Source organism: Ischnura elegans, chromosome 9, assembly GCF_921293095.1.
Source record: "Ischnura elegans chromosome 9, ioIscEleg1.1, whole genome shotgun sequence".
NCBI classification, from domain to species: domain Eukaryota; kingdom Metazoa; phylum Arthropoda; class Insecta; order Odonata; family Coenagrionidae; genus Ischnura; species Ischnura elegans.
In genome coordinates, this window is record NC_060254.1 from 68495108 (window position 1) to 68513599 (window position 18492).

Below are 18492 nucleotides of genomic sequence, written 5' to 3' on the forward strand. Positions count from 1 at the left end.
TGTGATACGCCCCCGTACCCCTACTTCCCCCACCCCACCCTCGCAAGGGTACACCGCAGGCCCCATCCCACCCATCTATTCCCCTCCCTTCCCTCAACATGCCGAAGGAGCCCCTAAAAAAATAACACCCCTCCGGAGATCAAGCATGCGCGGGGCAAACTCCCCCTTTAGGAACTCGGTCCGAACCTCCCCTCCCTTCGCAGCCCACCGCTCGTGGCAGCACCGTCCCGACAGTGCTTCCTGAGATTCCGGCGAGATCAGTGCCGATCTCGGAAAAAGTGTTCGGGTAGTCTGTTTGTCGCATCCGCGGAGGCGCGACCCCTTTATACCGCCGCGCACCGCAACTAACAATACAGCTCTCCGGGTGCACCTCAAGGGAGTGACACTGCCCCGCCGTAGTGTTACGGTTCGCCGGGGGAAGTTCGCCGACTGCGGGAGGGTGGTGTGCAGGTGGCTGGAAGGGACAGCCGTTACGCCCGGGTACGATAAGGGCCCTCGGCGGCGGGAATGTCCGGTCGGTGCGTCGCAAGGGACAACCACCTCCGGGAAATGTGATACCGACGCGGCACATGGTTCGGTGGGAAACACAACCTAGTTACTTTCCCGAGGACGCAGGTCGAGTTCCGACCTTGACCAAAATTCCTCAGAATTCTTCGAAGTTTTGTGAGGGGAAGAGAAGTTAAATAGATTATCAGTGCACAGTCCGTCGGAGAGTACGTGACACTGGCGAATCCTAAGGATAACCTGATGCCGACATCTGATTGCATCCGACATCCGCACACATCTAAAACAAAACTGCTAATGCAATTTGGCGAAGGTATGCATGGTTTATGGTTCTGCATTAAATGCTAGATAACCGGTAGAGATAAACTTAGTAGTGAAATATTAATGTAAAGCGGTTCTTTTTCAACTTAAAACAAAAACGTTCTTGAAAAAACTGTTTGCAATTTTTTTCTGAAATCGAGCAACATTTTAATCTTCTGAATAAGCATTCATTCATAAATTATTTTGTTTTTTATGCGTTCTTTTGCTGTTATTTTAATGTACTATTACATTATATAATACATATTCCCTACCCATCTTCTCGAAATATCTTGACCAATTGCATTACTTTTTCTGTCTCTCGGTTTTCATACTTGATGCCACCGCACCAGTCAGCTCTTTCCATTGATCTATCATCACCCCTTGAAAAACTTATTTTTCTTCTTCCAACTAATTTCCACCGCAGAACTTCACAAATCATTTTTGCCCCTCTGGACTGTGGCCCGAACAACTTCCTTCCTTCTGAGATTAGTCGCGGCTCAGTCCAAAAGTTCTTTCAAGAGAAATGACAAGTATCATCAGGGTAACGCGAACTGAAGTCGTACGTGCTTACTATAAAATAAGAACTATTAGAGAGGTTAACTATTATTTTCATAATCTAAATTAGGTTTTGAAATAACTTACTTGACTTATATACTCTATATATATGTATCACTCGAAATACCAAACGCTCGACTTACGCAGAAAACGACTCAAAAGAGTCCTCGGAGGTGAGGCTTTCAAAGTTTTTTTGTATCATTAGAGGACGGACTAAATATACAGAGCGGGTAATAATTGTATGACTTATTGGGAGAAGAAGCAATACCCAATGATTTTGAAAATACGATTTCGTGGTAATATTTTGAATATCCAATTATTTGGTAAACTTGATCAAATAAATTATATGTGCGCTGTATCTTAACTACCGTAATTCATAATGCTAACTTTTATTTATCAGTTACTAAACAAAAAAACAGCATTAAGTTATGGGCCTTCTTACTAAGGTATACATATTTTTAAAAATATTTTTCTCAGTCTTCCCTGCCTCTTCTTTTGAGACAACTATGAAGCGTGTAATGTCTCGCATTCCCAATGACTATGCATTAAATCAGTGGTCAAATACGAAAGCATCATAAACGTGTGGGAACTCTGGTATTTGATGTTTACGTTTTTTTATATTTTTTGTTGCCATCCCAGCTTCTTTTTATGAAGGACATGCGATGCGTGTAATTTCCCACTTTCCACTGCCTATCACAGGGTATTACCAACAAAAGCTGATGGAAGGAGAGAAAGGATACAAAAAGCCCCGATCTTTTATGGAAAAGACCGATAGGGTTTTGGGAGCGCTTAGGGACGGCCATGTCCCATCGCAGGGGTGCCACAAAAAGCCCCCATCTTCCCAGGTGATCAGTTGAATGACCCGGGCTGGCAAAAAACATCGAGTAGTGGCGGGTCCGCTGGTTCATCCGTCGAAAGGGTTTCAGGCGCTTATGTTAAGCGCCATCCGTCGTCGCCGGGATGGCAAGTGTGGGCTCAGCGACCCGATTTGGGAGCTACGACAACCTCGGTGTGCTTCAAGTACGAAAACAGGGCAAAGTGAAGCACACATCACATGATCTCCGTCCCAACGAAGCTGCTTGCAAGGTTGACCTGGAATATTAACGCTGAGCTCGGCGGATCTTTCTCCTGTTCTCATTACGTGACCGTAATTCGTGAACGTCTTCTAGGCATCACTCGTTGATTACTTCAGCAGCGCTCGCGAAGATTGCGTTTATATACCTGCGTTTGCACATTACAATTCATATGTTTCCAACTCTTTAAAAGATCCACCAGCTACTGCGAACAATTTCTCTTACTTTCCTTTAAACTCTATTAATTTTAGCTAAAAGAAGAATTTGTTGCTTATTAATATGGGTATACGCTAAATTGTAACGTTAAATGCATCTCTTTTACATTTTTATGGTCTTTGAACATGAACAAATTTCATAAAACGATAGAAAAAATGCTTCGTTCGCTTATAATAGGGTCAAACACGGCCAAAAAGCCACATTTTATTCAATCACACCAGCACTAATGTACACATTTTTAGTTTTATCATCCTTAATACTCAAAATTCGATTATATATTTTGTCTACTGCCTATAAAATTGGATAACAATTAAATTATATCAATATTTATATCACTTTTCAGTCTACATGGCATTGTATGATAAAGTATTGTCATGGGACTTTGAAAATATATTTTTATTTCAATTATTTGTGAGGAGGCGATTGTATTATTCAAAATGGTAACTTTAATATTGCGTATATACTTCCCGAAAGTAAATACTCGGGAAGATAGCCGAAGTATGAAATAATTATTATAGCCGTATTTCCATTCAACTGATAATGCCTCCTTTTTTCACATCTCGTTGCGCAGAATGGGCTTTGTCGTCTCTTACTTCGCTAAAATCAATTGCGATTAAATACAATTCAATTAAATGAAGTAAAGAATTTTCAATGGCTAAAACTTTTGTTGGATTTCGAAGTATTGACTTTTCGTAGTGTAAATTTATAGATAGACTCTCGCAGGGGGAAAAAAATTTAATTGATGGCGAATGTGTATTTAGTCTAAAATCAAATTTATTCTACAGGGAACCGTTAGATTGCATTGCATTGGATTTCTATTGACTAATTCGCCAAAAATTATTCAATTTTTTCCTGCCATCATCACAAATTACATCAAAACATTACATAAATCCTGCCGTTAACCCCGTTTGGATTATCATTGACTTCCGTAGACATAGGGAACAGTATTTTTATCGTATTAAATATAATAACATGATGAAAAATTGGAATTGTTAGCTTATGAAGAATAAAAAAATTTATTTGTGCGTTGGTACGAACTCGTGTACATATTTTCCCATTTTTTCATCATATCGTTTAGCTGCAACGGTATAAAATTAATTACATTTCGGCGGTACCGAGTTGAGGTTTTTAAAGTAATGCGATCGTTTTTTTTTTAAACAGCCGGCGTTTTCTATCATTAACCCAAATAACATATGAAAAAGCACATTTTACGTTCTCTTTCCTGAAATGTTTATCGTTATAGTTTGTTTCATTTGTTAGCATTGCCACTTTTTTGACAAAATATTTACCAGGTTTAGGTAGATATAATTACGCCAAAATTCGTTATCGAACAAAAAATATAACCATACGTTTTCACTGTAATATTTCAAAAGGAACGATTCAGAGTTTTATGGACTAAACGTAAAGTAAAATATACGTTACAGCAGGTCAGATCCGGTATTATTAATTACTTCTTTTGTAAGCATTGTCACATATTTGACAAAAACTTTACCAGGTTTAGGTAGATATAATTTAGCCATATTTCATCATCGAGCAAAAAAACTAGTAAGTACTCTACTTTTTCGCATTGATATTTCATAGGAAAGATTCAGATTTTAACGGACTAAACTTTAAGTAAAATATACGTTACTTCAAGTCAGATCCGATGAACGCCATCAAATATTGCCGTGGAATTACAATTTCCATGAATAAATAAAGTTGATCCATCTATATGGTGTTAAAGAACTCTACATGGTGGGGTCTCGATTATTCAATGAAAAAGAACCATCACGGACTTCGGAGAATTTTTTCTTCAAATTTCTTGAAAGCTTTCGATGGCATTCGTTTCCATTATGTAGATACTAACGTCAGTTGAAGTCGTTATTGAGAATCCAGCGTTATGCAAATTACATAATGTGGCAAGTTGAAACGGTTTCATATTTTCGTATTTAATTATCGTTTTATCTGTTCTTCATGCACATTCACAGTCCTTCACACTTTTTTCTTCTTCTTGTCTTCTTTATTTGAGTTTGCTATCTTTAGTGCGTTCCAGCTTTCAGGTAGTCTTGCCTGCTTTTCCTTCACCGACCAATATTTCTTTTCCTTTTCGGGACATCGTCTCCTGAAATTTTGCCAACGCCCTCTCAACCTTTCCCATCCGTGTGCTCATTCAATTCTAGCTGTCTTCAACGAACTAACTGATCTTCAGAACCGCGATCGACTGGCTCATTTCTTGTCGAACAACATTTTGTGGAAATGACTTCGTACAATTTTCATCTCTGTGGCTTCAAGTTACTCTGTTATTTTGAAAGTTCTGCTCTTTTGTCGCACAAACAATTCGTTTCATTAATTTTAAAGAGGTTCTCACTGATTTAAAATTATTTCCGATAAGAATTAGTTTCGTTTCGAACTTTTTATTAGCAACGCCATTATGTCAAAGTAATTTTTATTGAATTGATTTTATTGGATTGAATTGACGTTAGTATCTTAGTAATTGAAACGAATATCACTCAAGAACTTCGAAGAAGAAATTCTCCGATTACAATGATGGTTTTTTTGATTGAAATTTTCTTTTTTGTTACATTAAGCGGAAGGGAAATTGAGTGTCCCATTAATTAGTCTCATTAGTACTTTCCTCAAAATTGTTACAACTTAATGCGATGTTCTACCAAACGTCTGTTAAAAACCTCATCAAATCATGGCTGCGGTTTTTTAACACATTAAATACTGTTCTTTTCGAACTTTCCCCTGTGGCCGGGTATATGTCCCAGCAAACTTTGCTTTTTGCAGTCAACTGTATTTAATTTAAATACTCCATGACTAAGGAAAATATAAAAGTAATCGAGTTTAATACATTATTTACTGATGTAACCAGTGCTTACGCGAAACAGTTGAAATGTTTCATTAATAAGACAGGATGTAGAAAACACGAGTTAACTCGTGACCCGTTTGTTATAGACAGCGCATGAAACAATAGTAAACTCGTCACCCGTCTGCAGTTTGTTAAGAGCAGTACCAATCATGGCCATTGTGATCAGAGCATGGGCGGAGATGTTGGGGGGACAAGGGGTTCCTCCCACCCTCATATTAAATTTTATTTGTCCGAAAAAAGTAAGAAACCTGTAAATTCAAGTAAAATGAAAACAAAAATATCAAAATTTAAAATAAATTGTTGTCGCTTTAAAATTCTGTTTTCAAAGACTAGTATAAACAAATTTTCCAGGGGAGGGACCCCCTATATAGACCTAAAATTTGTAAATAACTAGAAACATTGACTCTCTTACTCACTAATTTGTCGTTTTCAAAAGATGCAGGCAACAACCTCAAGTGTGCTAAATTACTACATCATTGACATGAATACTAAAATGCAATTCAGGTATTTTTCATCTAAGTTTTACTTTCCTTAGACATTATTTCAGGATTTAAGGGCCATTCAGGGATTTTACTGGGTTTATTCCATAGCCCTTCAATCCACGGCAGGATTAATCCCCCTCCCACATGCAACTTAAAACTCTAAACTTCGCCCATAGGTCGAAGGGGGTGTAGATTTTCAACGAATCCCCGAAATACTTGGGAGATACGATACCTCCAAATATGATGAATCCCCAAAATAGTCTCCGTCCTAATTTTTCCTGACTGCAGGCTGGCTCTCGCTATAGCCCTTTACATGGTACCCTTTTTTCACTCCTAATGTAAGTTTTACTAATGCCTGATATCTTTAATTATTTATTTTCAGATATTTCGCGGCTGTGATTGCTGTCAGCCAATGTAACCAGTATAGCCTGCCACCCTTTCGACCTGCCACTATGAGCAGGTCCTGGCCGGGAGCGGGCCTTGGGCCGATTGCGGAGGAGAAGACGGAACTTCTCCCCTTTGCCGCCAACGGAGATCGGGGGCGGTTGTTCCGTAAAACGGGTTGAGCGCGCACATCCTGGCGAGTTAGAAGAAGCGGAGAACGAAGGGCGGCAAGGAATTCTCAGCGCCTGTCTCCAACTACTACTTTGTCATACTTGGACTACAGCCACAACCAACGGCTTCTTTTTTAACATAATTTTGGTTTTAAACTCCATCTTATGTGCGGTGGAATGGACTCAAAACTCATCTTTCATCCGCTTTCCACATCTTTAGCACACCTCATTTCCTCATAAGCCGTGTACCCGTAAACCACGTCTGAATGGACTGTATATTAGTGAATATGAAATTATGCTCATCAACTGACAAGAGAAGTAATGATTAGGCAAATGTATTGGGACACCTTCGTCGAAGTGTTTTCGATGTGACTGCATGCTGGAACCGGGATTAACAGCGAAGGTTGTGGATTTATCAAGACAAAGTGAGCCGTAGTTCAAAAGTTCATTCAGATTTCAATCAAGTTCACCTTTATCTCTGCCTCCAAAGAAAGTGAGCTACTAAGGGAAGCAACACGAGACTTATCTGTGTGACGAATACTTTTTTGCTGTTGTACTTCATGGTACTTTTTTCCTCTTTGAACTGACGAAGAGGCACCCAACTTTTATGCGACTGCTTGTTTGGGCAAGTATACTAGGACATCTACTCTCCAATCTTCATCGGAGTTTTGTGAACCTGTGTGCTTGTCAGAACTGAGATTAAAACCGAAGGTTGTGGATTTCTCAAGACAAAGTTAGACGTGTTTCAAAAATTCATTCAGATTTCAACCAAGTTCACCGCAATCCCTGCCACCCGAGGAAGTGGGCTTCTCGGAAGAAAGAATGGGAGACTAATCCAAGTGATGAATTGTGACGCTTGTTTTTTCTCATGGAACTGACATTGACCCGTACCCAACCTATTTGCGACTGCTTGTTTGGGCAAGTGTTAGTGTATTGGCACAGCTACCCTCCAATCATCATCGGAGTGTTATCGATCTGCGTGCATGTCAGAACTTGGGTCGACAGCGAAGGTTGTGGATTTATCAAAACACAGTGAGTCGATGGTCCAAAAGTTCGAGCAGATTTCATTTAAGTTCACCGCGACCAATGCCTCCCAAGAAAAAGGCATTCTGAGAGAAGCAGGACGAGACTAATCCAATTGACGAATAGTGACACTTTTTTTCTGAACTGACGTAGAGCAACCCAACCTTTATGCTTTGCTTGTTTGGGCAAGTGCACTGGAACAACTACTCTTCAATCTTTACCGTAGTGTTATCCATCTACGTGCTTTTCATAACTAGAATTAACAGCGAAGATTGTGGATTTCTCAAGACAAAAAAGAGCCGTAGTTAAAAAGTTCTTTCAGCTTTTAGCCAAGTTCACCGCAATTCCTTCCTCCCAAGAAAGTGGGATTCTTAGAAGAAGTAATACGAGACTAATCTGAGTGGCAAATAGTGACTCTTGTTTTCCCATTGAACTGACGTAAGCGAGCACCACACCTTCGTGCGACTCCTTATCCTCGCAAGGGGTCGCCGCTGTACCACTTCAGAGTCCCCCCTGAAGACTTCGCACTCTGGTCCCCCCCCCCCCCCTTAAGGGACACTCGCTGCCCACCCCTTGCTCAACTCCGCTGAAACTCGCGAAAGTGCGGAGAGACGAACTCTTGTTCTCATCTTCAACTTCTCCCCCTTCGAAAGGGAGAATCTCCGATTCTGTTCCCTGCAGGACACAGCTCAAGGCCTTGAAGGGTGTGCCAGCTAGCTGCTTCGCTTTTGTGCCCAGTGTTGTGCTTGTGGTTACCTTGAGTGCGAGTGTTACAGTCTCTTCTTGGAAAGGGGGAAAGTGTTCGTCGTTCTCTCACTCAACGCCAGCGCCCCTCCGCGAGGTACGCGGGAATGAAGTCGCCGTCGCATGCCGGTGGCAGCGCTGCGGTCGCGCTGCTGCACCTCTCTCTCGTCGTGGCGCTGGGAACTTTGGCAGCCTCATCCTCCGCTTCCACTGGCCACCACAAGAAGAAGGGTGAGTAAGGAAAGTAGTGTGAGGATTTTTAATGCATCAACAAGGACATAAGACTATCTCTGTTCGTTCATGTTGATTGATGATGGGTTACGGTATCACAAGTTAACCCATATCTATCCACCCGGAAAACTTTCAGATTGCGATGGCGAATATTGTTTAGTAACGTTGCTCCTGCGGTAATTTTTAGTAATCCAGTGAAATATTTTGGTAATACATCGACTTCTTTCTTCAGAATGACCCGTAATCATTTAGCTACACTTGGTGGTAACGACGTCAGGATATGATGTTGTTCAATTTCTACGAGCGGCCGTTAAATACAGGATTAATCTTATGAACATGTATTATTTGGAGGAGTGGGCGTTAAAATAATGTATATAATTCCATTTCTTTTTTAATTTTATGATACTTTCATGTGAATTGCAGATAGTAAATCCCGATGTGGAACTTTCGCAACCATCCTATCAGATGGCTTATTTTGACCGGCTTTAAAAATTAGCTAATAAAAGGATTAAGTTATTGCAAGCTTCATAATATATTTTTAAATATTTATCAGCAAAAAGGACTGAGAGATCTCTTCGAGAGCTTCATACGCTCAGAATGGTAATATGAGCGGAAATGGGTTAAAATAAATGTTTATTCAATCACACGAATAACGCATATTACAAGGGGATCGGGTTAGAATAGTGAGTGGAGTGTCGGCTTCCGACCCCAAATTTTGTCTCACATAAAAATTGCGTAAAAGAAATAGAGTATACTCGAGTATACTAGAATAATGGGATTTAAACCCGGGTTGTGGGCTCTCTCAGTCGGCAGAGACGAAGAACTTTCAGAGACTGTTGGATCTCTGCTTGTGTTCTTTCTAAAGAGCACTTCAAGTACAACACCCCGTCCGTCGAATGGGACGCTAAGCCGCGGTTCCCACGGCGCCTGGTTTCTGTCCATCTTTCCCTACACTTCCCAAATGGCGATAATGACAAGAGTTCAATATAGTTCGCCTCCACCAAATAATTAAATCAAAGTAGAATCTCGAGGTGTTACATAATAGACAATGTTGGCTGAGAAATTCTATGATCTAAAAAGTGAATGCCGCTGATGGAGGGTTTTCATCATATAGGCTCTTGTTTATCATTCTTGCTGCCGACTATGAATCTTATGCTTATTATGAATCTGAGCGACGCTAACTATTTTCCACTGTGAGTTTGTGAAGGGACAATATCCCTCCCTTGAGCTGGCGTAGAACGTCGAGGTAGTGACGATTATATTCAAGAGGGCTATGAGCAGGAGGCCAAAACCGTCCAATTTATACTTGATTAGTTTTTCTATTATTGGGGCATTTTTATCGACTATCGGTACTCACAAAAGTCCACAATCTGGCGATGAGTTCAAATATCCATTCATTCCCAATATTGACCTCAAAATATTTACAATCACGAGCAATAGCGTTTTAAAGCCAATCAGCCAGTATAGTACAGGCAATAAGAGGGAAGCACTCAGTCAGCCTACGGTAATAATCGAGGCAGAAACTTCTCGCCGACACCTCTGAACTGAAGACGCTGGCAGGATATCCAGCGAAACTGTTGTCCATAAGCCAAATGACGCGAAAGAAAACCCGAGAATAAAGCAGAAATTAAACCCATTTCCTTTTCCATTGAAAACGATAGTATGAGATTCCAATCTCTTCAAGATTATCCCTGTATTGATATCGTTTACATATCAAAATATTTGCACAAAAACAAGTTTTCTCTTCTTTGCTACGTTATAGAGGGAAATATTTTGATTAACATTTGAGTTATATGTTGACGAGTTTTAAACTTGCTAAAGAGTTTTAAACTAAAAGCTTGCACTTCTATCATAGATTTTACTTCTGCAATATATTCTTATATTTTCATGACTATGCGTAGAGTATTGTACGATTCTAAAAAAAATGCGCATTAATGGATTCCATTTACGATCATTCTAACCGTGATAAAATATTTATTGATTCTACTGCGTTTTACCTTTAAAAAAAGGATGCATTTCCATTTGATTCGATGATTTATTACACCTCTTCTGCCCTGTGACGGTAATGCGCGAGGTAATTAGTCTGATTTAATGGTGTATAATCGAATTTTTGCTAGTATATTAGGTGTATAGGTATGTTAGCTGGCAGGTGCCGAATATGAAATCACTTCAGTCATTATATTGCAATGGCTGAAACGCAAGGAAATTCCAAGGTGCTATCCTCTCTAAACGTAGCACGTTCATCATTCCTCTATGCTTTGATCAGTATACGATAAGTTCGCATTGCATTGCAATGATTTGATTGAATTAACTGATTAACTGATTACTCTCCGTCTGTTGGCGAATGAGGCGGATTTTATTAGATTCCGGTGGAAAATTTGGCAAAGACAACTGTCCCGGTCGATGTTGTGGTCGGGAGCGGATGGGTTGTGGAACCCAGTTGTCAGATCGATCTAAGTTATGGCGGCTCAACACCCAGGGTAAAAGCGTCAATTCCCGCATCGCAATAGGGTAGTTTCCTTCATCAAAAAAAACGAAAGGCATTGATTGCGATTCGTTACCCACCAGTAGTGTATTCATAATATAAAAATTATTTGGTTTTAGAAATACCGGTTTAGACGAATAGCAAAGGGCAATTTTATCCTCATTTGAAAAAGGCCAGATTGGCGCCCATGCGATTCCACTCCACGTGACGTCACAGGGACCTAGTTTCTACACGAGAGGATAGGAGTTTCACATCGTCTGAGGTTACCAATGCATGCTTGATGCACAGAGCTCAGGGAAACATGTCTTAATAATCACCTATTAAAACTGGCTAAGGTCGGAGAGTTTTATCAGCGCTCAAGTCTCGCCTCAAGGTCACCTCACAGGGCGGCAGCGGGAACCAGAAATACGTCACGTGGAGTTTTTCCCGGCATTCATACTTAACCGTCGCGTTTTCGCGCGCTTGAATATTTTCACTTTTCATTTAATCGCGAAAAATAGATGTAGTCATGTAAAAATCTAAAAGCGTGAAATAAGTACTCCAGGAGCAATAGTCTTTCGATTTAGACAGTAAAAAAATAATAGGAAACCACCCTATTACCCATTTGGTAACTTTACAATGGCCATATAATTGATTTTATCGGTATATTCTGAGGTTTGGATGAACGTGTAAAATGATAAGAACACATCAAGATTCACTCGCTATAACTCAACTCGTCTACAAGAGGTATTTCATTTATGGATCGGGAGAGAGTGGAGGTGAGTTGTTAGCTCAAAAGTTTGTTTGGGAACGGAGGAAGCTCCAAGAAACTATGGGTTACGTAAGTCTGGATGTTTCAAGGTTTTGTCTCGGAATGTCATTCATCGTTCTTGTTGGGCCGTGAACTCCAAACATCGCCTGAAATGCGTGTTGTAACCTCCACTATCTTGATCCCGTTTTAAATTTTGAAGGCCTGCTGAGGTTGAGATACCATTCAACGCTAGTATTCTAGCTATCCCTTAATGTATCCAATCACTTACTCCAGTGCTGGGCATTTTTCCCGAATATTGTAAATGTTTGTTTTTTTACTGCAGTACAGAGAAATATGAAATGAAAACTGCCATATCTAACATTCTATCATCTAGTTTATATTCTATGCACTAACTAGTCTTAAGGACAGTGCTAGGTAAATAATAACCGGAATATTACGGCGTCAGTATAAAAGACGATCAAATTCGTACAGGCATAATTTTACGTTGCCCGAAGCTCTACGGAGTTCTGCCAGACCATATTTTTACGTCATTGGAACTCATATCGTTAAATAATACTGTTTATTTCAAATTAATTTGCACCATTTTAATTTTTTAACCTAGTACAAGTAATTTTACAAGAAACATTTTGGTATTTCTCTCTTTTCTACGAGAAAGAGGGGTGTATTCGAATGTAAATAAAGTTTTTGGCATGTCCATGAGATAAATGATTTTCAGCTGACAAATCGTGTTGAAATAAATAATCACAATTTTCCACGATCATATATGTACTACGACCTATGTTTCAATGTTACTATCTTGAAGATGATGTAGTAACTTTGAAACCACTGAGGAGCTAAAGTTTTTCATCGTGGAAAGTTGCAAGTATTTATTTAAAAAATTTAGTATTTCAAGTATTTTAGTATAAACTATAGCATTTCAAGCATTAATTCAATGAAAATTTTCACTCCACATCGCTTATATCTTTGGATTCTATTGATGATCTTGGTGCGTTTCACGTTGATCATGTGCAGCCTTCATTACGCATACGTATCCTTGGTGTACGTTGACCCGCACGACATTCGCGTTGGACAGGTGTAGGAAGTTCGTTGAATGCATACAATCATACCCTCCATCTCTTAAGCCTTGGTGAGGATGTTCGCAAAAGGTACGACATTCTGAAATAATGTGGACGACTTAGACCATATTATTAGGATGACGTCGTTATGTAAAAAAAATGTAACCGACAGACACATTTTGTGTACGTAATAACATTAAAATAGCTAAATTGTTAACATAAATGATGAAAAATAAATTATTGCAAAATAAAGAACCGGTAGAAAACGAAAAATACAAAAATATTCATATTTATTCTTTTTGCCAAAATGTTTTGCGGCATAAGATCCCAGATAGTAGGTTCACATCAAATAACCATACTTGATATGAAATGTGCATGCTATAGCAATCATAGTTACATGGCACCACCTTCGTATGATGAGTGCATGACGTGTAAGTAAAGAAATTCAAAATGCTTGCACTAACAAATCCGTATTTTTGGGTTAGTTGATGATTCTCAATTTTCAAACGACTCTTAATCCGTTACGTACAGCTTTAAAAAAAAGTAAAATTTTCGGAAAAATGTAATTAAAAAATTCTAAAAATATCAAAAACCCAAATAAATTTTTCAAAAATGACAAAAAGTTACGTTCAGTATTGCACTCCCAGAGGGTACCATGTGCTACCGCTAGGCGTTAACGATTTAAAAGGGAGGAGAGGATTTTAACCGTTCCGAGTGGAGACGAATATTCGATTCCGGGGGAAAATTTGGCAAAGACAACTGTCCCGGTCGATGTTGTGGTCGGCAGCGGGTGGACTGTGGAACCAAGTTGTTGAATTGGTCTACGTTAAGGTGGCATAACACCCATGGCAAAAGTGTCGCTGTCCGCATTGGAATTTCCCATTTGGTAACTTTACCACGGCCACGTAATTTACTTTTTTGGTATAATATAAGATATGGATGAACGTGTACAATCATAGGAAAAGATTATTCATTTTTGCGTTGACATTGGGAAAAAATACGTAATAAAAATTGGAAATTAGGAAATTAACGTTTTCCGCTATAGTTTCTCGCTTAGTTTTTTTCCTATGCTTGTATGCAAAATTTAACCATTTAACTAAATGCAACGTATTATAGCTTCCAATATAGGTATTATAATTCTGTAAATAATTAATAAACTCGATATAATGCAGGTTTTAATAAGCCGTTGTAATTTAGGTGGCTTCTCCGTAACTTTGCGCAAATAGGCATTATATTTTGTCACCAACGTCAATTCTTGTATACGCTCGAAGTTAGAACTACCACAACATTTTTAAACGTAGCTGTGTAGCTAACCATGAGATGAACAACATGTTTCTAGTGAATTATATCAGTCAAAGGGATTTTACTAATTGCTAAAACATATGAATTAGAATAGAAGACTCTTACGGCTGATTGTGTACTGCGCAGCAGTGACTCCCCTTCAACATTGAAGTAAAACATTTTAAAAGTGAATTGTATGTCACCTTAATGTTATCAATAAATAAACCTAACTCAGGTTAATTCACAAACCTGCATAAAGTAGTAAAACCATTCGAGTTAGTAAATCCAAATTCAGGTTTTATTAGATTGACGGTGTGGATCGGACTCTTTTTCACTGCGGATTGCTCGCTTACATTTTCGGTATCACCTTGAAAATTTCAAGACCATTGGAGAGTAAGCCCCAGTCAATATTTGCCTGTATCTCAAATTCTAAAATTTAACTATTTACTTAATCAGATGCCAGTATATATTTTTGAAATACGGAAAATGAAAAATAAGAATTAAAAAAACGCAAAAAAAATGCAAAGATCTAATTTATCACTCATGAAGTCCACCCGAAGGTTAGTTTGGTTAGGTGAGGGTAGAGCTTTACCAGGACTAGGCTACACCGTGTTAACTTCACACATTCAGGGTCCTTTTCCCTGGGTCATCTTGCAATTCGAGGATTTTTATTTTGGGTTTCCAAAGGCTTTACATGAGATTTGATCCCCTCGTTACCGCTCGATTGGCACCCAAGTGCTCTACCCACTACTGTAAAAAACCAACGAAGTGCACCAATCAAATATTTTTCTCTCGACGAGATGAAGAAGTAGACCGTTTCGCCAATTTCATTTTTTCGCGTGTTCTTCTTCACTCTTTCGACCGTTGAAGCTAAATTTTCACGTTAAAAACAATTAATTATTGATGGCTGTAGTGAAATAAACAACGATTAAAACAATATATTACTCTACCCCATGAAGCTTCGGCAGAGATTCATACAAATGCTTAAAGTCCAGCGTTTACTTTTTTGCGACGATAGTAAGCTACCATCCTCCCCGATCAAATTAACCATAGCAATATAAATACAAAAATGCACAGTCACAAACATTTGAGAAATTGGGGGTGGAAGGTGGGGTGGAAGGGAGGGTTGGGAATTTTAAACTTACCGTTGGTCTGGGGTGAGGAAGGGGAGGGGGTGTGGGTGACTATTTTCAGGTGCTCGGAGGGTTTTTTTCCCCATTAGCTGAGGGAGGTCAAGCTTCGGAGAATGGAAGGGAAAAACATGGTCATTAGTAATAACATCTTTCCTACTAATGTCAGAAACGATGTACAATTGTTCCCAAATGTCCATTTTTTTCCTTTATTAACCCGCTGCAGCATTTCTGGGATGAAATCAGCCCGGTGTCCATCTTCTAAGAGGTGAGCCGCAAACTGGGATTTTAATTTTACACCTAAATCTACATCTAAATTTACATGCCCTAAAAACATTAAGAAGATATCGCTAGTTTTAAAGGATTGACAGCATGTGTGATGCATTCTCTTAAGGTAGGAAGCTTCCCCGCAAGCCACGTCCGTGAGGTCGAACTGCTCCGAACTCCATTACGAGTCTCTCGGAGGATTTACAAAGGAGGGAGCGGTGCACCTTGCCGCCAGATGCTTCTTGGCCGTTTGCCCTGGCACCGCTGCTAACCCCGCGCTTCCACTGCCCCGCGATGCCGCCAGCCACAGCGTACCCCACTGATATATGTTTATTCCCGGACCGTTTTCCTCTCCCTTGAATACGAAGCGCAGTCCCGCAGTCAGGTTGAGCCATCAGTAAGGTAGAAGTAGGGAAGGTTATGTCAGTCGAAAGTTGTCAGAGGAATGGGTACATGACTTGCTATTTCCTTCGTTCGCCCAGCCGTGCTTCCGTTATAAGAAACTTAGACGTTTGATCTATAAAATGATTTGCAATAATTTTAGGAGTTATCCATAACAAATCTGATTTAAATCTTGAAATCTATGCGTTTTCGTCATGCGCACGACTAATTTTTGACCAAATTTTTCCACGTTCATTCTCGATAATAAAATTTTTACGATCGATAATATAAGTTGAGAGAATTTGATTGGTTGTTTTATAACTTTGAAAACCATTACGGAAATCAAATTAACATTTGAGTTTTACTCAGAACCTTTGAAAGCTATAACTCAACCTTTACTTTTTTTTTAAACAATTGGATTTAAACTATTGGATTTTCAAAAGTTCTTTAAGTAAAAGGAAATTTTCATGCATAGTTTTAGTAAGCTAGGAGTGTAAAAGAAAATTCAATTTCATTATTCAAATGTGACCTGAGTTATATACGTTCATTTTTATGTGATTGTAGTTTTAAAAAAATTAGTTTCTTGGATGAGCAATGAAATATTATATTCCTGCCAAGAAATCTTTTTTACTCCTGGTTTTCTTACGCGCATTACTTATAATGATGGAACTGTATCGCGTGAAAGTGACGTCTTATTTTTTTCTATTGGTATTTTGTTCGCAGTCTTGTCTTGTCGAAGATCCTTCGAACTATCGAACTGATATGATTGGCCTGGCAGTTCAATGAGGACATATCAACGAGTAAGTCCTCCATGAGTTGCTATAAGTGACGATTTACGCAACTGTAACGAATTTTTCCTTACAATGTTTAGCTCCTTCGAAGCTCATAATCTAACACAGTGGCAAATTTTGAGCCGGAAACGAGTTTTTTTTAAACAAGACAAGTTAGACATGTAGAACTAAAGGTAAAATTTGGAGGATTTTCATTTTTTCTGGTGAGTTTGTTATTCTGGCAAGTCTCCGGGGTCGACTTGATAAAAATTGTTTGTTTTTAAGAGTGGAATCAATTTTAATATATAGTGTAATAACTAAGGGTGTGGACTGAAGAAATTCGGATTTCTTTTTTAAACAAATTTATGCTCAGTTTACCTAACACGAATGCAGTATTTCGTCTCGGTTTTACTCATTACTTATAAGGGTAAATCAAGTTTAAAAAAGCTCATACACTTCTAAATCAATCTCTACAGCTATCAAATAGGGCCTCGTATTCAGATCATTACATCTTTTAAGTCCACAAGTTCTCATGGATTTAAAAAAATTACAAAAGGTACGTCCATCTCCCTCCTTAAAAGAAATTTCGCTGTAATAAGTAGTCAAAAAAAGAATTGACACAGACAAATGTGTGACCGTCTTTTTAATTAATCTAATATAAGCAGCAAAGTCTGTTGTTTGTTAGAAAATCAGAGCCACTCTAGTTCAATCCGAATAATGAACGTGTAAAGAATGTCTGATGATGTTTTGGTATTGGTCTTCATTTTTATGTTTATGACTGTAGACATATTATTTTTACTTTCAGAAGCCAAACCAAATGCCTTTGTATAATAAATATGTCTTAATTTTTTAATAAGGTACCATGAAAAATATTCCAACGATCAAGCAAAAGAACACATTTCTGCTTGTAAATTTTGCTCACATGCACGAACTACCTTTGAAGTCTACTTTTCCCCAAAATATTTATCTGAGAATAGAAGAGACAGTCATATAAACAGCAACGTATGCAGAACTCTACACTCCGGTGGTTTTAGGTAGCAAATTTCTTTATCATATGCCCTTCCAAGAGCTTACTTCATATGGTCCTTAAAATAGGCACATTTAGCTGCAATTAGTTACTTGAAGACTTATTATTTTTTGCAGTCTTCGAATATTAATAAAATACCATTCAAAAAAATACAATAAAATATTTATATTGCGATAACTGCTGTTTTATTATCAACACTTTCGAATTTGTTTGAAATTATTTGGAAGACAAAGAGGGCCCATTAGCGGTCAGTATGGTCACCAATTAGTTCAAGTATAGCGGGACTAGCCACGGTGGTAACTTTTGCGGGAGTCTCCCGCGATGCATAAATTGTGCGAAAAATCCACACGGAAAAAATCATTGACACGGAAAAAATCATCAAGTCTTGACCGGGATTCGAACCCGCGATCACATTTGATTGATTTGACCGTGATTTCGGGTGACCACAATTATCCATAGGGAGGAATGACGCCTTATAAAGCACTCGACCGGAAATCGGGGGATCTGGGTTCCAATCCCGGTCAAGGCGATTTTTTTCCCTATGGATTTTTATCGCAAACGTCACACAGTTTTAAGGCTCACCACAATAATGTCTTCTTGCGATGTATTTCGGAAAATTTACGTCGGAGCTGACTGATAACTATTACCGCACGTTTTTAGTACTTTTTTGATTATATACTCAAGTCTTTTGCACGCAATGTCATGAAGTTGAGGAATTTTGTGGATTAGCTCTTTCCACATAAAAATATTCTGAATGAGGTCTAATGAGACCGCTTTGAGATTTCATTCATCGTGTTTCGCTGTTCTGAAAA

At 38.8% G+C, this 18492-nt stretch overlaps 1 protein-coding gene across 1 annotated transcript in view; it reads left to right on the forward strand.

The window, feature by feature from the left end:
* The first annotated feature begins 257 nt into the window (after positions 1–257).
* The window catches only part of LOC124165818, a 108939-nt gene continuing 90704 nt past the window's right edge, over positions 258–18492 (forward strand). Inside the window, exons 1-2 of the mRNA XM_046543343.1 lie at positions 258–817; positions 6364–8533. Coding sequence (XP_046399299.1) covers positions 8410–8533 — 124 coding nt within the window. The 5' untranslated portion in view covers positions 258–817; positions 6364–8409. The remainder of the gene's footprint in view (positions 818–6363; positions 8534–18492) is intronic.